Source organism: Pteropus medius, unplaced genomic scaffold (genome assembly GCF_902729225.1).
Source record: "Pteropus medius unplaced genomic scaffold, Ma_sr-lr_union100, whole genome shotgun sequence".
NCBI lineage: Eukaryota > Metazoa > Chordata > Mammalia > Chiroptera > Pteropodidae > Pteropus > Pteropus medius.
This window is the reverse complement of record NW_024350925.1, coordinates 767,148-793,123: the sequence shown is the minus strand read 5'-3', so window position 1 is coordinate 793,123 and position 25,976 is coordinate 767,148. Positions and strand designations below refer to the sequence as shown.

Sequence of the window (25,976 nt, the reverse complement as noted above, 5' to 3'; positions counted from 1 at the left end):
GGAGATGCACGTGGAAATATCGAAGCTGTAAAGTGTGCATCATGATAACTGCAACTTTCCAAAATGGTTCAGAATCTCTAGAGAGAGTTATAGGTAAAACAAAAAGGGCAAGAATGTAAACAGTTGTATCTAGGACATGGGATGATGTTTATATGTTTGAAAACTTTTGCAATGAAAATGAAAAAAGGCGAGGTAAAATTGTTTTTGGTGTCATCGTCCAAGAGTGCACAGCATCGATGTGTGAAGTTATTGTCCTTTCAGGAGCTGGATTGTATTCTTTTTGTTCTGGGCAGATGAGAGAACAAGAGAGGCAAGCTTCAGGTGGCGGAGAGATGTTTTTCATGCGCACTCCTCAGGACCTCACAGGCAAAGATGGAGATCTTATTCTAGCAGAATACAGTGAGGAGAATGGACCGTTAATGATGCAAGTTGGCATGGCCACCAAGATAAAAAACTACTATAAGCGGGTGAGTCTCTGTTCAGAAAATCTTTGTTAACGTTGCTGTAGTTAGAAATCCAGTGATAATTTATGAACACGTATTTTGTCTTTTTTACGCTGTAAATTTCTTGGGAGAAAGGAAGGGTATCTTTTTTTTGCAGTTAGTATATGTTAGTAAAATGCCATGCTCGTGGAATATTTTGTGCAGGTTTATTGATTAAGTTCTGTGATAGTAACGGGATCTGCCGTTCCCTATAGAAACCCGGAAAAGATCCCGGAGCCCCCGACTGTAAATACGGAGAAACCGTGTACTGCCATACATCTCCTTTCCTGGGCTCTCTCCATCCTGGCCAGTTGCTGCAGGTGAGGGATTCTTTCCTGTTACAACTTTTCCTAGGGTAGTTGACAGGTGAGGAGCCAGTCAGCGTAGAAAGAACCGATTCTAGGTGATTGAGATACTATCCGTGCGTCAGATATGGGGGAGAGCGGGACAATCTAGGAGTTTCTTTGATCTTTTTATTAAAACTGGCTCTTCGTTGTTTTATTCATAAACGAAATTTAAAATAGACCGTGTGCTTGGAACTAAGAAGAAAGTAAAATCTTTAGAAAAGGAAACACGTGAACTAGATATTTAAAAAGTAGCTTTTTGAAAATACACACTGGTAAGAAGTCCAGAAACACCTGGGTGGAATAGGAAAGTCAACCTGGGATTGATACTTTACTACAGTTAATTTTAATTTGTATGCATAAAATTGGTATGTTTTGATTACATTAATCGCGGTCATGTTGAGTATTGAGCCACACCTGAACCGTACGGTCTCCAGCCACAGTGAAGGTTTTCTCCCCGCTCCTTTGTTCTGGTGGATGTAGAGAGGCCCTCTGGTAGCCTGGCTTTTACAGATTTTGTCAAGGGGCAGCTTAGAGGCCCTCAGTGATGTGAGGACATCTTTAGCACTTCCTGCCTTTTCTCCTGCACTTGATTTTTTTCTTAGCAATCTTAACCGCTCTCCCTACTCTTGTACCAAGTTTATTCTCGTGTTACTGTCGCTCATTTTCCTAAAGCATCTGCAAAGCCTTTTCTTCTTTATCCTTTACATCTATCGTCCATTTCCCCTCACATTTTGAGTATTGTTTTTATGCTGTTCTGACATTCTCCCTCCCCCTGTAACTTCCTTTTGAGATTTTCTACCAGTCCATCCCCTTTTGTGGGTACTTCTGTCGTCTGTTGAAGATCCTTTTTATCTTCCGTAGTTTTTATTCTTTCTGCATTTCATATTTAGATTTTCCATACCCGCATATTGACGATCCTCCTCCTCTCCACTTTTCTGATTTTCTGAGAATTCTTTCCTTAGAGTCACAGGCTTCTTGAGACAGTTGATTCCTGTCTGGCTGCTACTTAATTTAAACAAGCTCAGATGTTTCAGTCCTGCATATTTAGTCTTCTCTAGCCCACTTTCTACTTTTTGTGGTCTTTAATTTATTTAACGGATGCTTTGATCTCATCTGCATTATATTAGAGTCTGTGCTGGGGGCTAAGATAGCTAGTATAGAACTCGTTAGTTTTTCAAGTAATTTTATCACATCCATAGCAATCCTGTGAGGTACAGGCATTTTAAGTGTCTGTTTTGTAGCTGAGGAAAATTAAGCTCAGAGATATCTGATCTTAGACAGTGAATGGCAGCAGAGCAGCCAGTGTCATTTGAATCCAAATCGTTACGCTTCCCCACTACTGACTCTTAAAGATAGCCAGTGGGTAAGAAGTTACCTGTCTGATCCCGTTGCGTAGTCCACATTACAGTTTGTTTATATTGCTGGGTGGATCTGAGATGGTGGAATGCGGACGGAGAGCACATCAGCTCGATTTTCCTTTAGCATTAGTCAACTCAATGTCCTAGGGCTTCTCTGTATGTAAATTCTCTGTTTTCACTTTTGCTAGGCATTTGAGAACAATCTTTTTCGTGCTCCAATTTATCTTCATAAAATGCCAGAAACTGATTTTCTTATTATTCGGACAAGACAAGGTTACTATATTCGGGAATTGGTGGATATCTTTGTGGTTGGCCAGCAGTGCCCCTTGTTCGAAGTTCCTGGGCCCAACTCCAAAAGGGCCAATACGCATATTCGAGACTTTCTCCAGGTAAGAATGAGAGGCAGAGAGGGGATCGGGGTGCACATGACAGGGTATGTATATGTGGGGGCACATCAGGAAAGATAAAACATAAAGGGTTCAGCAGTGGAAGGGGCCCTGCTGAGGACTTTCATCGTTTCCTCTGCTACATAAACATTTGGTTTGTCGGGCAGGTTTTTATTTACCGTCTCTTCTGGAAGAGTTTAGATCGGCCACGGCGGATTCGAATGGAAGATATAAAAAAAGCTTTTCCTTCCCATTCAGAAAGCAGCATCCGGAAGAGGCTGAAGCTCTGCGCTGACTTCAAACGCACAGGTCATCCGTTGTGGCGGATTATTTGTTCTCTCTGCCTCTTTCCAAGATAGGGATTACAGCTTTCAGTTAAAGGATAAGCGTACAGTTCATAAATTGGAAATAGAAATTGGTAGTCATCAAAAAGAGGAGAGGTAGTAAATCATCTGCATATGAAAGCTCTCATGGCTTTTTGATTTTTGCCTGCCAGGAAATGCAACATGGTCGTTGGAGATCTTAGATGAAATGTAGGAAACCCAGCAGCACAGCTTTTCTTGGCCAGTCAGGCTAACTCTGTCCAGGCCTGCTGCTGCCTTCTAGAACAATGCCTGGTTCAGTCTTGGTTTGCTATCCATGTTGCTGTCAATAACAGGGCCTTTGGAATTCAGCAGAGTCTCATTCTCTCTCTCTATCTTTTCTAGGGATGGACTCAAATTGGTGGGTGCTGAAATCGGATTTCCGCTTACCCACCGAAGAAGAGATCAGAGCTATGGTGTCTCCGGAGCAGTGCTGTGCTTATTACAGCATGATAGCTGCGGAGCAGCGACTGAAGGTAAACGCCTTTTTCTGCAGCACAGCCTGTGCCTGTGGGTGTTATCACAGAGACGAGGATGAGGACGGTGCTCACTGGTGTAGAAATGATGGTTACTAGGCTATTACCAGTTATTTCAAAATTCTAACCGAGGTACTCTGTGTACATTGGTGCTGGGGAAAACGACTGTGAATGTCAGTGGGAGGGCTTAATGAGGGACTTAGGGCACATTGTTTTTGCCTTGAAAATGGTGGCTCATCCGTTCGGGTAGGCCCTGTTCTTTACAAGACAGGTGTGTAAGCAGGGAAAGTATTTCTCGGTTTCTCTCCACAACCTTCCCGGTGGCCAGAGATGATGATGGTGCTCCACACGTGGCTCAGAGAAGCCCAGTGTCCTTCTCTGGCTAAGATTGGAATGATCTAGCTAGGGTGGGGTAGTACGACTCTGTCCTACTGACTTAATGAGCATTGCAATTTAGCTTCCTAAGGGCCATGTATCAGCTGGTAAGTCCCTTGCACTGTGGTGCTACATCTTCCGGCAGCCTAAGGATGTAGAGTGGTGACAGATACAGCGAAGACTGTACAGAATCCATTCCGTATGCAAAATGTGCTTTTGTATTCTGTACTTGGTGTTCATTGAAACTCGTGCTTTGTGTTTTCCAATTTATCCATTGATTTACGGATGATGTTTGTCTTCTTCCAGGATGCCGGCTATGGTGAAAAGTCCTTTTTCGCTCCAGAAGAAGAAAATGAGGAAGATTTCCAGATGAAGATAGATGATGAAGTAAGGCTTTACACTAATTTTTGTTAGTACACCTCATTTATCCTTTTAAAAAAAAACAGCTTTATTGAAACGTTGATACAGAATAAACAGCACATACTTAAAATGTACTGTTCGGTATGTCTTGGGGGGTATGTTTGTACCTGTGAAATCTTGAGTGAATCTGTCACTCCCAGAAGTTCCTCAGTGCCCCGTTGAAATCCCTGTCTTCTCTCCACTTGCCTCTTCCCTGACAACCACTGATCTGCTTTCTGTCACTGTAGATTAGTTTGCATTTTCTAGAATCTTGGATAAATGGAATCGTACAGTATGTATTCTTTTAAAACTGTGGGAATACATACATAACATAAAATTTACCATCTTAATCTCTAAGTGTACAGTTCAGTAGTGTTAATACATTCACGTTGTTGTGCGACCAGTGTCCAGAACTCATCATCTTGTTAAACTGAAACTTCAGTAACCGAAAAACACCACTTCCCTAGCTGTCCCACCCCAACCCCTGGCAACCACCGTTCTACTTTCTGTCTCTGTGAATTTGACTACTCTAGGTACTTCACCTAAGTGGAATCACACATCTTTGTTTTGACGTGACAAGTTTATTTCTTGTAGCGTAATATTCTCAAGATTCATCTGTCATAATGTGTGTCACAATTTCCTTCCTTCTTAATGCTAAATAATACTCCATTGTATGTATAGATCACATTTTGCTTATTTATTCATCCACTGTTAGACATTTGTGTTGTTTCCACGTCTTAGCTGTTGTGAATAGTGCTGCTGTGAGTATGGGTGTGCAGCTACCTATCCGTTCAAGACCCTGCTTTCAGTTCTTTTGCATATATATCCAGAGGTGTGATTGCTGGATCATGTGGTATTTCTTTTTTAGGTTTTCAAGGAACATCCATACTGTTTTCCAAAGCAGCTGCACCATTTTACATTTCTATCAATGGTGTTTAAGAGCTTAAATTATTTCACACCCTTGCCAACATTTGTTATTTATTGTTTTTTTTTTTTGTGATAGTAGCCATCCTAACGGGTGTGAGGTACTATCTCATTGGGGTTTCGATTTGCATTTCCCCTCATAATTAATGATTTTGAGCATCTTCTCATGTGCTTATTGGGTATTTGTATGTCTCGTGAGAAATGTCTATTCAAGTCCTTTGCCTATTTTTGAATAGGGTTATTTTTTGTTGAGTTGTAGGAGTTCTTTACATGTTCTGGATATTAATCTCATTAGATGTATGATATACAGATGTTTTCTCCCATTCTATAGGTTGCCTTTTCACTGTGTTGTGTCCTTTGATGAAGAAACATTTTTAATTTTGACGTAGTCCAGTTTATCTGATTTCCTTTTTGTGTCTTGTGCTTTTGATTCCATACCAAGATAGCGTCGCCAGTGTCATGAAGCTTTCCCCCTCCCCCCGTGTTTTTCTTTTAAGAGTTTTATATTTTTAGTTTTTATGTCTAGGTCTTTGATCCATTTTGAGTTAATCGTTTATACATGGTATAAGGTGAAGGTTCAACCTCGTTCATATTGTGTGTGGATATTTTGTTTCCCAGTACCACTTGTTGAAAGTATACTTGTCTTTAAATCTGCATTCATCCAGGCTATTATGTATATTGATAGATTACTACTCTTTATTGCTACATTATATTTCATAGTATGAATGTATCACGGTTTAAATGACTAGTAAACCACTGAAAGACATTTTGATTGTTGCCAGTTCTTGGCTATTATGAATAAAACTGCTATGAATATTCACGTATACATCTTCGTTTGGACAGATGTTTCCTTTTTTCTTGTATAAATACCTAAAAGTGGAATCGCTGCATCATACGGTGATTCTGTCTAACCTTCGGAAGAACTGCCCGGCTATATTCCACAGCGGCTGCACCGTTTTGTATTCCTCCCGGCAGTGTATGAGAGTGGCAGTTTCTCTGCATCCTTGTCAATACGTATTTTCTGTTTTTGTTTATGGCCCTCCTAGTGGGCATGAAGTGATCTTATTGTGGTTTAATTTGCATTTCCCCGATGACTAAGAGTGTCGAGCTTCTTTTCATGCGCTTATTTATCATCCAGATATCTTCTTTGATCTAGTGTTTGTTCATCTCTTTTGCCTATTTTTATTTTTAATTAGTTGCTTCTTTTCTTATTGAACTTTGAGAGTTCTTTAGGTATTCCAGGTTGAGTCCTTTATCAGATGCGTGATTTGCAAAGATTTTCTCCCAGTCAATGGCTTGTTTTTTAGTTGTCTTAACAGTCTTTTGAAGAGCAGAAGTCCAATTTGTCAGTCCTCTCTGTTGCTCGTGGTTTGGTGTTGTATCGAAGAAATTTTTATCTAATTCAAGGTCACAAAGATTTTCTCATGTTTCTTTCTAAAAGTTTTATTGTTTTTAGATCTTATATTTAGATCCATTTTGAGTTAATTTTTGTATAGGGCGTGTGGTATAGATTAAGATTCATTTTTTGCATGTGAGTAATGTCCAATTATTTTAGTACCATTTGTTAAAAAGTTGAATGATCTTACACTCTCTTGTCCAGAGACATCCTTTGGGTCCTTATTTCTTTCAGGAACAAGTCCTTACCATGATTTGCAAGGATCTTGGGTCTTGCGTCTGCCTCTAACCTCTCATCTGTCATTGCCCATCTTGTACTTTAGGCTCCAAACATATTTAAGTCCATTCAGTTCCCTACATTTATTTCCGTTGCCTTCCAGGACTTCGTAACTGCTGTCATTCCCTCTGCCTAGAATATTTTCTGTTCACTCTGGTACTGTCGACTTTCACTTACAAGTTATACTCTCTTGGAAGGTTTCCCTGACTCATGCCCTCACTCACACCCTTCACTCAGATTGGATCATCATCTTTTATATAAAAATCACATTTTTTTTTTTTACTTTCCTATCGTAGCATTGATCGTGTACTGTTGAATTTGGTTGGTTGGTTGTCTCTTCCTTACTAACATGAGGTCCTTGAGAAAGTAGTGCTCGCGTATGGTAGATGGTCGAATGAATAAATTTATGAGCGAGTGATTGTAAATGAGGTCAGACAGAGCAGGAACAGAAGCATTGTTGTTCTTTTGAGACTAGAGTGAAAAATGAATGTCTTAAGAATTTTAGAAATTAATAGTTCTGTTAAATGGCCTTCAAGACTAAATCTTGAATAGAGAACTGGCCACTTTCTAGCTAATCATTTATAATCTGGACTGGTCTTTGTGGATGAGCACATTCTCTTTGTCTTAATTCCCTGGTTATTTTGTGGGGTTAGTAAATACTATTTAGGGTCCTAGGAGAGGACAGGCTTTGACCAAACCAGTGACACAGGTAGAATGGTCTGGTTTGGTGCTGCTGGGGATGGGGTCAGTGTTTGTAAAGCATGAGACTGTACAGGTCATTCTAGAGAGGCCATTTGAGCAATTGGACACGCAAATGCAGTCATCGATCTAACTCGCCTCTGAGCATTGGGAGGAGGCAACATGGTCTTTGAGGACTCTCAGTTAAGCTCAAGGGAAAATGGGCTGAAGGGTCCCACTGTTCCGCATAGTCCTTGCACTGTCTGAGATCTTGCCTTCTATTCAATAGCATGATGTAAGTACCATGGGAAAGAAGAACAGCAAGCTAAGTACTGGGTAACTTGATGTAACTATTAATTTTTGTGGACAGTTTACGAAAGCATCAGATTGTATATTATTGTAATTACTCCAACCTTGTAAGTATGGCTGGATATACAGTGAACTTTCCCTCAGCTCTTAGGATCTTTTTTTATACCTCAGGTTCGCACTGCTCCTTGGAACACCACAAGGGCCTTCATTGCTGCCATGAAGGGCAAATGTCTCCTGGAGGTGACTGGGGTGGCAGATCCCACGGGCTGTGGTGAAGGATTCTCCTATGTGAAGATTCCAAACAAACCAACACAGCAAAAGGTAAGACTGTCTGAATTCCCAGAAGCTGGAAATTAAGGGACACAGAAATGGAGGTTGAAGTGGTGAATGGGGTGGAGGCTCTGGAAAGCAGTTATGGCCGCGATCGTCTAGTGGTTAGTACTCTGCGTTGTGGAGAGCAGTTAAGCTGCCATGATGAACTTAGATGCTTACTAGAAGGAATTAAGCTTAGTGGGTTTCTTAACCTGTTTTGTTCTGGTTTTGAGGTAGGATGATAAAGAGCCTCAGCCCGTGAAGAAGACAGTGACAGGAACAGATGCAGACCTCCGTCGCCTGTCCCTGAAAAATGCCAAGCAACTGCTACGTAAATTTGGTGTGCCAGAGGAAGAGGTGGGTGTGGAACAGGAAAACTTTGAGGCTTTTAGGGGCTTTGTATGAAGAAGGAAAAGCCAGGAAACAGGTAGAAGGATCTGCCTGAAGAGTTTTGTGGTGTGGGTTGTACTCGACTGGATCTTGGATACTTTTTCGGGAGTTAACTTTCCCAAAGCTTTCTGTTTAACTTCTGGGTAAATATTTTTTGTCTGTTCCTCTAACCGTGTGCCTTGGTTCTTTGAGATCCCTTAATGATCTGTGTATGCGTGTGTGTCAAACCCTCTTGTAGATTAAAAAGTTGTCCCGCTGGGAAGTGATCGATGTGGTACGTACAATGTCAACAGAGCAGGCCCGCTCTGGAGAGGGGCCCATGAGTAAATTTGCCCGTGGATCGAGGTTTTCTGTGGCTGAGCATCAAGAGCGTTACAAAGAGGAATGCCAGCGCATCTTTGACCTACAGAACAAGTACGTTGTTTCAGAGCTGCAGAAAATCCAAGCCGGAAATGGGGGTGGGGTCCCAGACACTGTTTCCTAATGACTGGGAGGTCACCTCAAAACGATTAGCTGGTCAGGTGTCTAAGATCATTTCAGGGTGGGATCTGTGCATAACACTGCTAGAGAACCTCCTGCCTTCAGAGCAGCTTGACAAAGGTTTCGACTGTCAAGAGGCACTCGATTTGAGCTTTGGTCCTGTGACCACTTTTGTGGTCTCCTTGGGCTTGGCAGCCGTCGCAGTGGTGATCGGGGACAGGTAGTGTTTTATTTCCTGAAGGCTGAACTGGTGAGAGGACGATAATACCCTATTAAAAGTGAGCAGTGTGCTGATTTGTTTCTCAGGCTTTCTCCAGGAATTCTGAATGTGAAATGCTGTGCGAACTTGGCCTTGTTGATTGACTGTCTAGGAACGCTTTGTAAAGCTTTTCTGTGAAGGACCACGTGTCTTAGTGGATTTCGAGTATTCCTTTTCAAGGTCGATTTGCCAAGTTGCTACTCTTGCCTACTGAAACCGTATTTTTTCAACTCTTTCTACACTTCCATGTTTTTCCTCATGTAAGTTAACGTTTTTTTTCTCCTTTTAGGGTTTTGTCATCAACTGAAGTCTTATCCACTGACACAGACAGCAGCTCAGCCGAAGACAGTGACTTTGAAGAAATGGGAAAGAACATCGAGAACATGTTGCAGAATAAAAAAACCAGCTCTCAGCTTTCACGTGAACGGGAGGAGCAGGAGCGGAAGGAACTACAGCGGATGCTACTGGGTGAGGGTAGTGGCTTCACAGACAGACAGGCAAAAAAGAGGAGGATCGAAAATGTGTAAATAACTTGACACTAATAACCGAGGCAAATCTGGAGGCAGAAGAAGTAGGGGATGAGTGTAGAAAAGCCTGTAGATGAGGGAGAGATTCCTGAAAACTGGACTCTAGGTTTGTCTGGGCACAAATTGAAGAGATGCTGCAAATCTGCTACTGCCTCTGTCTGTGTCAGGCCTGGCCAAGCCAGGGGTCTCAGTACTGTACGTCAAGTGAGCTTTCTGGGCGTTCATCCTAGAGGCTGAGAGTGTTTAATACAGAATCCGTGGGTAAATTTGAGGGCAGTTCTTGAACCCTCTGAAATCACATGTAAAATTCTGTGCAAATGTGCCTTTTCTGAGGAGAACATCCATGCTTTCAGAAGATTCTCAAAGAGGTCTTAGACCCTAAAAAGTTTAAAATAAGCAACCAAAAATGGCAGAAGTGGAGGGTGGGGGTGCTAAAGGCCTGAACTGGTTTGGGGCGCGGACATCGGGAATGAAAAGAGGAGAGAAACCAAGGTGACCTTAAGGTTGCACCTCGGGGCTCGCCCGAAGGGCGCGGTACCTACCGCTGGTTCAAGTAGTACCTTTCAAAGTGAGAAGCAGGTGTCAGAAGGGAAGGCGCAGCGTGCGGGGTGGAGGTCCCCGGCCCCTTCCCGGGGCGGTGTCCAGCAGGCAGTGGAAAGCTTGGATGTAGATACTGAGAGGGAGGATAAAGGCTGAAGCTGAAGGTTTAAATGACTATTCTCACTCATAATAGTCTTTCCTTTGTTTCTTTCTCTCTGTAAAAACTTTGTATAATTCTGTTGTTTTGACTACTTTGTAAACATGTGATAAAGCCTTTTCACCAGTGTGGTCCTGGACCAGCAGTATCTACATCTCGTGGGCGTTTGTTAGAAATGCAGAATCTCAGGCCTCACCCTAAAGCTGCTGCATTAGAATCTGTATTTTAATGAGATCCTCAGGTGATTCCTATTGATTCATATTAAAGTTTGAGAAGCATACTCTAGGCCTTAAGACTCTGGACTTGTTTCTGCGGTGCCATTTTCCCCCCTGGGTGCTTGGGTGCTTTTCTTTAATGTGCTCATCAACCGCTTCCTGCTTGGGTTTCCCTCTTGCACTGCGTGTGGCTCCGAGGAATCAACACAGCTACTGCTCTTCTGTCCCCTGTAACAAACATAGTTCTTTGAGATCCTCTCAGAACTTTTGGCACTGAGAAAAGTGGGAACATTGGCAGTGGTAAGATGGAACCAGGAAGGGACAAATCAGTATATTTGGGGGCCGGTGGGGATTTCGATGCTTTCTGTAGAACCATAGTTTCGTGTGCATGTTGAGCTTCGAGGCCTCCACGCAACCCCAAGAAAATGGCCATTTGGGTGGTAGGGGGAATGTGTGGAAATCTTTTTCTGCCTTGCAGCAGCAGGCTCAGCAGCAGCAGGAAACAATCACAGAGATGATGACACAGCTTCTGTGACTAGTCTTAACTCTTCTGCCACTGGCCGTTGTCTCAAGATTTATCGCACATTTCGAGATGAGGAGGGGAAGGAGTACGTTCGCTGTGAGACGGTCCGGAAGCCCGCGGTCATAGATGCCTACGTGCGCATCCGGACCACGAAGGACGAGGAGTTCATGTGAGTTTGGCTCGCCGCTTTCCACCGTGGTGAGAGCGTCAGGATCCTGCAGTCGTTCCCGGAAGTCTGTTAGTCGAGAACCATCTTGCCTTTTAGAGCTTTGGGTTTCGCCAGAGTCAGATCCCAGGGGGAATTCCGAATTGGTGCGGGACAAAGGCGTATTTTCAGTTCCGCCTGGGTCCTTTGCAATTTGCTTGGTTGGTTAGCTGCTTGGCAAGAACCTCGGAGATGATGCTCATCCCGAGACGGGTGGCACTGCAGATGGAAGGCTCGTGAGGGGCGGGGACGGGTCTGCCAGGTAGCCCCTGTCGTTTCAGCGTGGATGGAGGTCTTTAGTTCGGAGCCGCGTAGCGGTGTCGACAGTCTTCTCGGTTCGCGTTTGCTCATGGTCCTGTGATTTGTTTCCCCCGTTATTCAGCCGAAAATTTGCCCTTTTTGACGAACAGCATCGAGAAGAGATGCGAAAAGAGCGGCGGAGGATTCAAGAGCAGCTGAGGCGGCTTAAGCGGAACCAGGAAAAGGAGAAGCTTAAGGGTCCTCCTGAGAAGAAGCCCAAAAAAATGAAGGAGCGTCCTGACCTCAAAGTAAGTCTAGGGTGGCACGGCCGTCGCCGACGAAGAGGAAGAAAACACCCTCCCCCATCGCTTCCTAGGAATGAGGGCGGTATCCCGAAAAGCTGGTTCGAAGTGACAGGGCTACTTGGCTGTTCTCAGCACTAGTACGACCGGTATCGACAACATCAGACCTAATCTGGGGCCACTGGGTGTCATTTCCTACTTGATCCATCGGAAATATTTTCTAGGAGTCGAGCTAGGCTTGGTGGTTTCTACGTGTACGTTTACGTGCGTGTGTACATACGTATGCACATACACGTCCTGTTTTTAAATTGTACGTATGAAAAGAAGCAAGAGAAACAAACATAAAATACAGGTTGCTTTGCACAACTTAGGTAGGATTCCAGATATTACTATGCAGTGTAGCTGTAATGTGCACCGTAAAGTGAAGCGGCTGTGGTGCAGTGGGAAGAGCCGTGGACTTGCAAATGGAAGATCGGGACTCAGGTCTGCTTTGCCAGTTAATAGCTCTCTGCTCTTAACCTCTCTCAACCTGTTTTCTATAAAGTGATACCTGTCTCAGTGTGGTCGTAGGAAGGAAGGAATAGAATGCATGGGAAGCCCGTTAAAAACAATAAAATTCTCGAGCGTAGACTTCTGTTAACACGTACTGAGGTTCTTCAAGTATTTTAATGTTCCTTTCTCGTGTGTGACGTTACAGAAATAGGATACAGTATTGACCCTATTTTACAGATGAAACGGGTCAGTTGCGAAACTAAGATGGAGACTTGTTATTACCGAGCCTTTTCCCAGGGGCAAGGAACATGCCCACGCTGGCTGCCAGTGCCGGCCAGCAGCCTCTCTCCTGCACACGTAGCATTGTCACAGTTTACTTCTTTAATCGGGGGTGGAAAGCCTCCCCGCTTTCTTTCTTTCTTGATTTTAAGGAAACGTTCGTTGTCTCTGGATTTGTTTAAATGTCGTTTCCGTATGTGCACTTTTGTCCAGTGGCTTCTTGTTGACAGCTGTATTTAGAACAAAAGTTCTGAGCCTGTCTTTGCTTCTCTCCTGCCTCGTATGTATGTGTTAGAGCTAACGTCATGCAGCGTGCTTACCTCTGACATACTGATACTTTTCCTTTTGCAGCTGAAATGTGGGGCTTGTGGTGCCATCGGACACATGAGGACAAACAAATTCTGCCCCCTCTATTACCAAACGAATGCTCCACCTTCTAATCCTGTCGCCATGACAGAGGAGCAGGAGGAGGAGTTGGAAAAGACAGTCATTCATAATGATAATGAAGAACTGATCAAGGTCGAAGGGACCAAGATTGTCTTGGGGAAGCAGCTCATTGAGAGGTAAGAGACAGTTACTGGATTTTCCTCAGTAATTGTTGGCGGCAGTGAAAATGAGACTCTTTTGTCATATAGCACTCATTGTGCTCCACCACTTGCCCTTGGGCATGCTACCTACCTTTCCTAGGGGTCAGTTTCCTTCTTTACAAAATAAGACCACCCTCACCGGGGTAGTTATGAAGGTGAAAAAAACAGGAGAGGCCGGATGAAGCACAGTAGATGTTCTTCCTGTTCTACTTCCAGACCTTCGTAATATTTGTGAGGCCCCTAATTTCACAATGTTCTAATGACCAGAAAGATTAGTGAGACGTAAACTATGCTTATACCTACCTGTCTCTTGCCAAGAGAACTTAATCAAGTGCAGAAGTTTTTAAATTAAAAAAAAAATTCCCTTAACTTCATAGTTTGGAAAATGCAAGCGACAGAGAAGTCGAAAGAATAATACAGTGTACTGTTTCTCTAAGTTTAACAACTGTTAACTTTTGTCACATCTGTTTCAGCTTTATAGATCTAAAAAATCTTCTTTTCCTGACCTGTTTGGAAATAAGTTGCAGGCATCATGATGTTGCACTTAGAAATTCTTTAGCATAAGGACATCAAAACATGATACTGTTACTGTAGGAAAATTGACATTAATTCAACAGTATCTAACATTCAGCCCTTATTCAAATGTCTAGTTATCCTGATGTCCTGGTATCGCCTGTCCCCCAATTCAGGATCCAATCCCAGTTTGAACATTAAGTATTTCTGAGTCGCTCTTAATCTAGATCATCTTCCTCATATCCTTTGTTTTTCGTGACATTGAATTTTTTCGAGAAGTCCAGGCCAATTGTCTCATAAAATATCCCACATTCTTGATTTTATCACCTGGTTTTCTCATTGATTATATTTGGATTGAATGTCTTTGGCAAGATTACTTACACAGGTGATACTATGTACGTTAACACACCGCATCAGGAAGCACATAATGTCAGGTTTTCTTACTGTTTTAATTATCTTGTTAAAGTGCCAGTCCCCAGATTCTTCTATATTAAAGATATTTTTTTCTCCTTTGTAATTAACATGTGGGCGAATGTCATGTTCCCTGATAGTCATTCCGTCAGTAGTTTTAGCATGCAATGATGATCATTGTTTACCTCAGTTACTACATTTGCGGTTGCAAAACAATGGTTTTTCTAATTCTAGCATTCTTTCTACATTAGCTGGCCATTCTGTAAAGAGTTTCCCCTCTCTTTTCGAGTACTACTGTGGATTCTGCAATTTCTTTCCTTTGTGAACTTAGTCTCATTATTAATTTTGATGCCCATATTGTCCCAGATTTGACTCCTTCAGGCCACATCCTATGTCCATTTGAAGTGGCCCTATAAATCTTTGAGAACTTCTTTCTTGGCTTTCTGGCACAAGGGGTTCTAGGCTCACCTCAAAATTTTCCTGTCCCAGACTAGGATCAGCCATTTCTCTAAAAGAGTCTTGAATCTGTTTCTTGGAGAATAATATTTAGAAACCAAGATCTGGGCATTAGGTATGTTCATTGCCACTGAGATGTCATTGCTTCTAGGCTGTTAGCGGGCAGAACTAGGAAATAGACATGTATCTTTATGGCAGTACCTCCAGTTCAATTTATATCTGCAGATTCTTCCTCGTCTTCCCGCGTTTCATATTGGTTTCTTTTCTCTGGTTCCCAGTGTCAATATATTTATTCATTTTCTCTGCCCTGTGATATGTGTAAAATAGTTTGAGAGTTAGAATACCAATTCCCCTACTAACAACTAACCTATAGAATCAAGGTGTTTTTTCTAGTTTGTTGTCCTTGGACTATATGCCACTGAAGTTGTATGGTCGGGCTATTTTATATTCAAAATAAATTTGAATCGTTTTCGGAGTGTAGTTTTTAATGTGATATGCGGTTATATGTGTTTCAGTTTTTAAGTTTTAGATTCTTTTACTGTCCTTGTTGATTTATCAGTGTAATAGTCATGTTTTGAAGCACATTAGACAAGGAAAATGTATCTCGGTCCCATACAATGGAAGGGAACGAGGTGGGGATTGAGGGGAAGTAAAATTAGTTTTTCTTTTTAAACCAATTTTTAATTTCCTCCTTGTTTCCATTCTGAATAAGTTGTTTCCTCGCCCTTTACCCTTAAGATAAAATGTTGGAGGTAGAAGGATCCTTGAAGTTCTTTTAGCCTAGTTCCCTTAACTTCCAAATAGGAAACCGAGGTGAAGCTGTGGCTTGCCTAGTTCTTTATTACAAGTTTGGAGACCCGATGAGCCCTTGCCTGGTTTGAGCCTTAGGATGTGGACGTCTGGCCTTTGGTTTGGCTTTCTCCTCCTCAGGCTCACACTCAGGTACTTGGACTTTTCCAGTGTAGTTGCTGCTTTTCCGGGGACTAGAAATAGGGACTGCAAACTATGAAAGTGTTATTGATTTCAGTGCAGATGAAGTTCGCAGGAAATCTCTGGTTCTCAAGTTCCCTAAACAGCAACTTCCTCCCAAGAAGAAACGACGAGTTGGAACCACTGTTCACTGTGACTATTTGAATGTGAGTATTTGCCTTGTTTCTGACCAGACAGGGTTCTCATTGATTCCCCCAGCCTTCTGACTCATGGCTCTGACACAGCCATACAGTCTCCCTTTGGCCTTGCCCTGAAAATTATGTGTACTGTTTAGTGCAAGATTTCCCAGAATGTATTTGTCTAGCTAGAAAGTATTGGGGTTTTTTTGTTTTGTTTTCTTTTAATTTTAAAGAGTAGCACTTTACTGAATAAGTTTTGGTCACAGTGAAGTATTTTTTAATGTGTAGAAGTATTCTGATTTCCTTGTTTCTATTTAGAGACCTCATAAGTCTATCCACCGGCGTCGGACAGACCCCATGGTGACATTGTCATCCATCTTGGAGTCTATCATCAATGACATGAGAGATCTTCCAAATGTGAGTTCAATGCATTCCTATCTACAGCAGTGATGGCTCCGTTCTGTCTGTGACTTCAGAGAGAGGGCAGTATACTCCTGGGTACCCAGAACTCCTAATTTTTTGGGATGTCTTTTGGGGCTTTTTTTTCCTTTTAAACCATTTAGTAGAGGAAACAGACCTTTTCCATCTAGACAGATTCTTTTGAGAGTCGATGGCCAGGTAGACAGGTAGAGGTGAGTGTTCAGGAATTGGCTCTAACAAGTGTTCTTTGCTTATGGATGGTGCTGGCTCTTGTTTGCGCAGACATACCCTTTCCACACTCCAGTCAATGCGAAGGTTGTAAAGGATTACTACAAAATCATCACTCGACCGATGGACTTACAAACACTCCGTGAAAATGTGCGTAAGCGCCTCTACCCGTCTCGGGAAGAGTTCCGAGAGCATTTGGAGCTCATCGTGAAAAATAGCGCAACCTACAATGGTAAGAATCATCTGTTCTTTGAGTGCGGAGGTCACCTTGCAGATCCTGCTTTATCCCCTACTAGGCTTAAGTTCAGACTAGATGAGACTGACTAAAGGACCTATAACGTATTAGTATATTTTGGGGTCATGAAAGTCAGCTAGTGGACATTTTAGTCATTTAAGATACAGCTGACCCTTGAACATGGGTTTGAACTGCGAGTGTCCGTTTATGTGCAGATTTTTCAGTCGGTCCTTGAGGTTCAAAGCCAGGTTGTTCCAGGGTCAGCTGGTGGTTGGGAATCTGAATATGCGGAGGGCCTGCTGCAGTTACGGAGCATCGACTGCATGGGTGGTCAGCGCCCCTAGTCTCTGCATTGGTCAAGGGTCCACTGCATATTGTTTTTCCCCCACTTTTTACGTATTCTCTGGAGAATTTGGAGTCTTAATCTGTTGATATGAAACAATCGCATGCACAGTTGCGGGAGGGAGAGGTGGCCTCGGTAAATAGAAGAGAGAGCCATTTGGTGTGGGCGGAGCCTGTGCAGAGGTGTGCTGTGTGTGAGGCTTCGACTTGGTCTACAGACCTATCGTAGAGGTAGAGGTGTTCATAGAGGTGTTCGTTATATTTTGCTTAAAAAAACTGGAAAGACAGGGAAGAAGAAATCTTTGTCTTTAAAGGGGGAAAACAGTACAGCTTCTGCAAGTAGAAGAGAAAGGTTTCCAGCTGTGTCCTTGAGGTCAGATTCATATGTAAATGTAGGGATTCTGTGTGCAGGTAGAGTATGAGTCATGGCACCTCAGTTTTCTCATCTGAGTACCTAGATGTCAGGACCTTTTGCAAGCAGGCCTGATCCCTTTATCTCTAGTCTCGTCTCCAGTGACTGGCTCTCCTACCTACTATAGACTCCTGCCGCACTCAACAGTACATTGCACGAAATAGCCTCCGCCATTTCTTTATGCCTTTGTACAGTCTTTGCCCTCTGTCTAGAATGCCCTTTCTTCCCTTTCAGTGGTGAATTTCCATTCTTATTTCCAGAGCAGCTCATCATCTCTTCATGAAGAGTTATTCATATTGCCCTAAATATCCATTTTTAAATCTTCTGGGCCCACTAGCACAATTAAATCAACTGTTACAGCTCTTACTGTGTCATGTATAATTATTTATATTTCTGATTTTCCCACCACTTTGGGGCCTCCCAGAGACCAAGTCTCACTCATCTTTGTATTCCCATGGCCTAGCAGAGTGCCACACACATGCAAGAGAAGAATAAATTTGTTAGGCCCAACTGTCATTCAAGCTGCAAGAATAAATATTTAAACAAAAATCATATTGGAAGGGGAATGGGAAGGTAAGAGTCGGATTTAAAAATACAGAGTTTGGGATACCCAGGGTTCATTTGGATGGAGAGATTAACAAAAAATTAGCAATTTAAAAGTTCTGACTTTCTCACAGCCTTACATAGATATCCCACAGCAGGGTAAACTAGTCGTCATACGTGACATCCCTCGTGCTTATGTGCCTCATAATGGGAAGTTTGCACCTCTGAACTGCCTTCCTCCAATTCCCCCTCCACCCACCTCTGATGACCACAAACCTGATTTCTTTTTCTATGAGTTTGCCTTTTTTTGTTCTGTTTTTAGGTGCTGCGTATAAGCGAGATCATATAGTATTTGTCTTTATTGTTGAGCATCTTTGCGTGTGCTTAGAATTAATCTTTCTTGAACTTCGGTGTGTTTGGGACTGTTGACCACTTTTTCCTTCTTCGATACTTTCTTCTCCCTTTTCCAGGAGAACTTTATAGGATACCTTCCCTTTTCATCTTCATAACTTAAGCCACCATATATCCACTGATGTCACTATCTCCAGCCTATAATCCATGTTTCCAGGTGCCTGCCACCATGGCCATTTTTCAGCGCCCTACTGGAAGCTGTCTGACTGCCTTACAGATGGACGCTCCTCCCTGTAGCTGGGCAGCCAAGCAGCGTTAGCGGCCTTTGTCTCTCTCTACTCTCCCTTCCCCACACTCTGAAAGCATGAAGTCCCGTAAATTGTACCTTCTAACTTTTGCTGAAACGTGTCCCTCCCTTTCAGTCTCCACTGATACTATCTCAGTTGAAGCCCTTGTCACTTCTTGTTTGACCTCTTGTGACAACTTCTAAACTTTTCCTCTGCTGCTTGCCTTAATTCTTCACACTGTTGACAGGGTATTTTTTCCTAAAACACAGGTTTGAAAAATTATCCTCCAACTTAAATCTTCAGTGGCTTTCTATCACCTATGAGACCTTTGCCACGTGGCCCCTCCCGCGTTTCCAAGTTCCGTTTTCCTGTTTCCCCTCCACACGGACCTGTATTCCAGTTGTATCAAACTACTCAGCTTCCTGTTATGGAATGTGCTGCTTACGTTTCCATGAACTTGCTTGCTTCCGTGTCTGCACACTTTCCCCTCCCTCTGGACTATTTTTCTGTTTTATTGTCTACCTAATGGACTTCTGCTTTCATTCACGATGCTGCTCGAACATCAGTCACAGCAAGTCTTCCCTACTCCTCCCCAGTACATAGATTTAATTGTTGTAAAACAGCTTATAACGTATCGTATATGCAATCCTGCCACATTTTGTAGCAACCAGTACATTCTTTGATTTGCGCTTATACTCGGTTTTTTTAAAAACTTTCTTAGGGGAATCGTCAGACATATGCAAAGGTGGAGAGGGGAGTAAATAAACCTCAGTGCGCCTATCCACCCAGTTCAACGATTGCCAGCTCGTGGCTGCTCTCGTTTATTGTTCAGTCTGCATTTCCAGACATCGTATCATTTATCCATAGATACTTCAAGTACTTACACGTCTGTCTTACAGTGATTTATTTTCACGTCATTCTTTCTGACTAAACCAAGAACTAACTGTCTAAAGTAGGAACCGTGTCTTATTCTCCCATTCTCATCATTGAACACATCACAGACAGTTGTTAAACATTTGTTGAATGAATAAACAAGCAAATGCCAGATGAGTACTTGAGAACAGAGCTGAGGTTCAAGCTCTGGGGAACACTTACGTGAAAGGATAGACAGAGGAAGAGAAACAAGCAAAGACTACTGAAAGTAGTCAGAATTACTGTCTAGATGAAAATGTTTTAACTATCCTGATGAGCTTACATTAGGGCAGCCATAAGCAGTGCGTGTAGAAAATAGTTGGAGGATTTTCTGAAGCTCTTGTTCTGGATTTCAGGGAAACTTATAACAGTCTGAGGTGGGATGGAGATTCTTCTATGACAGAGGTTTTGGATCAGTCATATGTTGGGAGGATATCACAAACCATGAGTTCTACAGACAGAAATTGCAGTCACAAATTCTAGATACTAAATATGGAAAGATTATAAATCATGCATTTATCTCCTTAGCCATCCTGAAATGATTTGTTATTCCCCGTCCATAGTATCATTTTCAAGACAGTAGTAGTACTTGGGTTTGGATATACACAAATAGAGTTAAAATTAATTCAGTCATCTGCGTTATGTATCTGCTGTGTGTTAGGCACTAAAAAAATGGGAGATAAGACTGGTATATCTATCTAACCCAGCAGCTCTGTTGGTTCCTGGCACATATTTGGTGCTTAAGTAAATGTGCTAAAAGTCTGGAGAAGTGTTAGTAGCTCTTGCTTCTCATTTTTGACAGTGTCATCTCTTATTCTTCTTATAATTTAGGGCCAAAGCACTCACTGACCCAGATTTCTCAATCGATGCTGGATCTCTGTGATGAAAAACTCAAAGAGGTAAGACATTTAAAATGAGAGACAGGCAGTAGAATTTGAAAGTGGTGGGTAGCAAGGTTGAGGAAGGAGGGAATATAACAACGAAGAGTGGAGAAATGTGGAAGTAGCAGATCTTGAGTATGTTAGTCTGGAAAGGACCTTACTGGTCATATAGTTAGTCCAATTCCCTTTTCTTGTAGATGGAAAAACTGAGGTCCATAGAAGAGAATGACTTGCCTTGGGCATCGTGAATATTAAACAGTGGAGCTAGGATTAGAATCTAGAACCTGCGTAACTCTTTAGAAAGGGCCAAGGAAAGTGACTTCCCAGGGAGTGTCTGGAGCTGAGAGACAGTTTTGGCAGGGAGGAATTGTAATTTTTAAAAGATTATCTACCTGTATTCTATATTGTTACCAAAAGAATATGGAAACCTTATGAGCTTACAAAAATGCAAGTATAAAAATGTTAATATTGAAGGAGACACTTTATAAGGAGGATAATCACATGGCCAGTAAACATGAAAAGATTCTCAACCTGATTGATCATAGGGGAAATACAAATTTGGACCATAATTAGATAACCATACACACTAATCAGAAAGGCTAAGATGTACAAAGAAGATTGACACTAGTAAATGTTGGTGAGGATATGGAGCCCTTGGAACACAAATTTTTTTTCCTGGTATGATCTAAAATGAATTTCTTGGGTTAGATTTCCTTACATAGAAGTCACTAATCAACAGTAGTGTGTTCAGTGTTTCCAACAATAGTTTTACAGCAAAAACAACATGATATTAAAATCTCACTTAGTGAAGGTGTGTTTTGTTATGGAAGCTAAGATTTTGATGCCTAGAGATGTATATTTTTGGTGACCTACAAGAACAGAATATAGACTACCTGAAGGAGTGGTTGGTATATCCCTTTTGATCCTTTTAATGGACTATCATTTATCTGGACTTTTTGCCTGCAACTAAATAGTCAACAAGGGCAACAGGCAGCCAAACCTTAGAACGTCCTTAATTTTGTATGGTGATCATACCTCAGAGAAACTTCTGCCTTTGCTTTGCTTCATTTCACATCAGAAAGAAGATAAATTGGCTCGTTTAGAAAAAGCTATCAACCCCTTGCTGGATGATGATGACCAAGTGGCATTTTCTTTCATTCTCGACAACATTGTCACCCAGAAAATGATGGCCGTTCCAGATGTAAGTGGTCTCTGTGCTAAATATTGTGAAAATAGTGCAGGGGAAAGGAAAGGACAGTGGAGCGTGCGAGTGTATGTATGTTGGGGAGTCTAGAGGGTGGCGTTTGTCAATTCAGACTCATATATAATTTTAAAAGCATTATCGTTGAAATCAAAGAGGCCAGCAATCTGGATATAGACAGGTTTTTTTTTCTTCCTATTGTTTACGGTCAGTATTTGAATGTTCCTGAATAGCCCTGAAGAGAAATTAGTATGCCAGCGAATGGGAAGCTTTGGATTTAGAGGTGCTTCTTGACAGATGACAGTTTGATAATTACCCAGTGTGTGTTGTCTTTTGTTTCTTTTTCTGTGTTTTGCAACTTTATGACACAGTTGCTTTGTCGATTATTTGTATCATTTTGTTGTAACGTTCCTGCCTAGGAATTCTGAGCTGTTTTCTATTGTGTTGTAGGCATATATTATATGCATGTCATGCTATGAAACTTTTAGATGAGACTAGGGAATAAGAAATTTTAATTGTGAATATGGAGCAGGGATTCTTACTCTGTCAGGGCATAGGAAGCCTTGAAGGAAGCCTGTACTCCTTAAAATCTGTAAAGAGTTTTGTGTGATTCTGCGTCTTTGTAGGAAAAGGGTCTCTAGCTTTCGTTGGAGTCTTAGGAGTATTTGCAGTCCAGTGAAGGTTGAGAATCTCCAGTATAAGGAGTGGTTTCCATTTAATTTCTCGTGCTTTCTTTTTACTAGTCTTGGCCATTTCATCACCCAGTTAATAAGAAATTTGTTCCAGACTATTACAAAGTGATTGTCAGTCCAATGGATTTAGAGACTATACGTAAGGTGAGTGATTTGATCTAAGATGTCTTTTTGGAATCAAGTAACTTTGTATGTGTATCTGAGTCTCTGATTCTTTTAATCGCAGAATATCTCCAAGCACAAGTATCAGAGTCGGGAGAGCTTTCTAGATGATGTCAACCTTATTCTGGCCAACAGTGTTAAGTACAATGGTGGGTATGTCTTCTTGTTTTTCTCTCTTTCCATCAGTCTATCTATCTGACACTAAAGCAGGCACACATTTTAGAGTGTGTGTCCTGTAAAGTTTGTTAGTAACTCTTAAGGATGTAAAAGCAATGTACGTTTAATTTTTAAACTCTAGAAATCCCAGAAGAATGAGACGAGAGTAACAGTCCAATGGATCTTACTTTGGGCTTTGAGCCATCAGTGCTCTCCACGAGAGGCGGACCCTCCCCTGTGCCCCAGGCCCTTAGATGGAGCTTAGGGAGATGTGTGACTGTACCCCATGGCAAGCTTCCTCAGAGCATGGAGCTTTCGCCTAGGATGCGAACCATTTGAATAACACATACCAGTCTCCATGCCAGCTACTTAATCTAATGACAGGATTGACACCGTCACTGTCCTCGTGTCATTCATGATCCAGTGGACAGAGAAGTACGGTTAAACATAGCTCGTTGAGAAGCGCTGCAGTGCAGGGGTGCTCCAGTAAGTTTCAGATACGCAATTTAACATTCTGGGCAGAGAGCTCAGAATGTTCAGCATCACAGAGGAATGAAAGAGCAGAGCAAGTTCCAGGAACGGGACTCCACTGGAACCGGCGTGTTTCACAGGGGAAAGTAGTGGGAGGCGAGCTTTCCACTTTCATTCCGTCTGGGTTGGGTTTTGCTCTTCGGAAATGAGAGCGTGGAAATGCCTTTGGTCAGGTCAGTTACCCATCCATTATCGTCTTTTGAAAACTCCTAAAGCTAATTGGCCAGAATTCTGGTAATAAAAGTGTTGGCAGGCCCACAGATGTCTACCAGTGATTATAACGGATGATAAGCAAGGAGGAGTGTTACAGAAAGGCCGCTGGGCCTGGTCGTGGCCGGCTTAAGATAAAGGGAGGATTTGCGAGGAGCTTATGTAAGGCAATAAGAAAAATCCAGAAGGTGCTAATTAAAAAATAAGCAGAGGGCAGATGGACAAATCACAGAAGACAAACATTAAATAGCTAATGAACGTAAATATTCAGTGGCACCTGGGAATCAAAGAAATGCAAATTGAGACAAAGAGATACCAGTTGTTTTTTTTTTACCTAGTAGATAGATACGTTTTGTTTTAATGGAAGTAGGCAATGCCAATTAGCGCCAGGTGCTCCTATATATTGCTGTTGGCAGTATAAAATCATAAGACGTTTCTGGAAAGCTCTTTGGCAGCATTGAGAGACTTAAAAATAGTTACGCGAACAGATTTTGTAGTCCAGTAGACTCAAATTTGAATATTGGCCGCACCGCTGAATAGCAGTGTGACTGGGTACGTAACTCAGCTTCTGCTTTCCCATCTGTAAGGTAGGGGTAGTATAGTGTCCTCCTCAGAGGGCTGTTGTGAGGATCAGATAAAATGATGCATGTTAGTGCTTAGCACATGGTAATAGGATGAAACTCTATTCTGGTCAGAGATGTAGACGAAGGCGTTTATAATAATATTATTTGTATTAATGAGAAATGACCTGAATGCTTAATGTAAAAGGAACGTTTAGTTATTGTGCCATCTGTGGGATGGATTACTATGTAAAGGTTGAAAGCTCTTTTTTAAAAAACTAATGACAAAAATGCTCACAGTCTTAAGTGAGAAAAGCGGAACACAAACCTGATTATTTTTTGTTTTACATTAGCTTCAGGTGTACAGCATAGTGGTAAGACATATAGTTTACGAAGTGATCACCTAATTAGTCTAGTACCCACCTGGCAACACACAGTTATTGCAACATTACTGACTGTATTCCCCGCGACTGTTTTGTAACTGCCAATTTGTACTTCTTAATCCCTTCCCCTTTTTCACCCAGCCTCCCAACCCCCTCCCATCTGGCCATCACCACTTTGTTCTCTCTATCGTGAGTCTGTTTTTGTTTGTTTCTTCATGTTCTTTAGATTCCACAAAGATGTGAAATCATATGGTGTTTGTCTTTCTCTGACTTATTTCACTTAGCCTAATACCCTCTAGGTCCATCCGTGTCATTGCAAATGGTAAGGATTCATCTTTTATGGCTGAATAATGCATATATACACCACCTCTTCATCCAGTCGTCTGCTGATGGACACTTAGATTGCTTTCATATTTTGGCTGTTGCAAATAATACTGAAGTGACCATAGGGCTGCGTATATCTTTTCCAATTAGTGTTTTAGATTTCTTTGGATAAATACCCAGAACTAGAATTGCTGCGTTATAAGGTAGTTCTATTTTTAATTTTTGAGGACCCTCCAAACTGTTTTCCATGGTGGCTGCACCCATTTGCAATCCCACCAACAGTGCACGAGGGTTCCCTCTTCTCCACATCCTCGCCAGCGCTTGTTGGTTGATTTATTGATGATAACCTTTCTGACAAGTATGAGGCGATATCTCATTGTAGTTTTAATTTGCATTTCTCTGATGATTAATGGCATTGAGCATCTTTTTATATGTCTGTTGGCCGTCTGTATGTCCTCTTTGGAGAAATACCTATTCAGGTCTGTCCACTTTTTAATTGGGTTATTTGGTTTTTTTGCTGAGTTGTATAAGTTCTTCATAAATTTTGTATATTAACCCCTTATCAGTTGGACCATAGGCAAATATCTTCTCTCAAACTCAGTGGGTCGTCTTTTCATTTTGTCGATGGCTTCCTTTGCTGTGCAAAACTTTTTAGTTTGATGTAGTCCCATTTGTTTATTTTTCCTTTTGTTTCCCTTGTCTGAGGAGCAATATCAGAAAAAGTATTCCAGAGAGCAAAGTCAGAGAGTTTGCTGCCTATGTTTCTTCTAGGATTTTTATGGTTTTGGGTCTTACATTTAAGTCTTTAATCCATTTTTAGTTTATCCTTGTATATGGTGTTAAAAGGTGGCCTAGTTTCATATTTTTTACTTGTGTCTGTGTAGTTTTTCCAACACCATTTATCGAATAGACTGTCTTTACCCTATTGTACATTCTTACCTCCTGTGTCATAGATTAACTGACCATAGAGGCAGGGATTTATTTCTGGGCTCTATTCTGTTCCATTGATCTATGTGTCTGCTTTTATGCCAGTACCATGCTGTTTTGATTACTAGCCTTGTAGTATAGTTTGATATCAAGTAGTGTGATACCTCTGACTTTGTTCTTTGCTATGGCTTTTGGGGATCATTTATGGTTCTACAGCCATCTTTCTTTCCTTTCCCTTTCTTTTCTTTTCTTTCTTTTTGGCAACCCTTGGTTGACCTCACAGATTGCAAGGACCTTGTCAGCTTAAATCCCTTATTTTTTATTTTTTATGCCAACAGCACCTGGTCTTCCTAGGTGGTCTCCCATCCAAGTACTAACCAGGCCCGACCCTGCTTAGCTTCCGAGATCAGATGGGATCGGGCTTGTTTGGGGTGGCATGGCTGTAGACTCTACA

General features: G+C 41.9%; 1 protein-coding gene and 1 non-coding gene across 2 annotated transcripts in view; one reads left to right on the top strand and one right to left on the bottom strand.

Annotated features, from left to right (window-relative positions):
* The window catches only part of TAF1 (TATA-box binding protein associated factor 1), a 60,250-nt gene that overhangs the window by 10,382 nt on the left and 23,892 nt on the right, over window positions 1-25,976 (top strand). Inside the window, 20 exon segments of the mRNA XM_039841683.1 lie at window positions 294-467; window positions 698-802; window positions 2,376-2,576; window positions 2,741-2,882; window positions 3,281-3,411; window positions 4,093-4,173; window positions 7,940-8,089; window positions 8,318-8,437; window positions 8,709-8,884; window positions 9,499-9,677; window positions 11,127-11,340; window positions 11,759-11,924; window positions 13,041-13,252; window positions 15,684-15,792; window positions 16,084-16,182; window positions 16,468-16,645; window positions 20,327-20,394; window positions 21,455-21,577; window positions 22,321-22,413; window positions 22,496-22,580. Coding sequence (XP_039697617.1) covers window positions 294-467; window positions 698-802; window positions 2,376-2,576; window positions 2,741-2,882; window positions 3,281-3,411; window positions 4,093-4,173; window positions 7,940-8,089; window positions 8,318-8,437; window positions 8,709-8,884; window positions 9,499-9,677; window positions 11,127-11,340; window positions 11,759-11,924; window positions 13,041-13,252; window positions 15,684-15,792; window positions 16,084-16,182; window positions 16,468-16,645; window positions 20,327-20,394; window positions 21,455-21,577; window positions 22,321-22,413; window positions 22,496-22,580 — 2,806 coding nt within the window.
* LOC120585430 (5S ribosomal RNA) lies at window positions 25,852-25,970 on the bottom strand. Its single transcript, XR_005648324.1, has one exon. It is a non-coding gene; the product is annotated as a 5S ribosomal RNA (ribosomal RNA).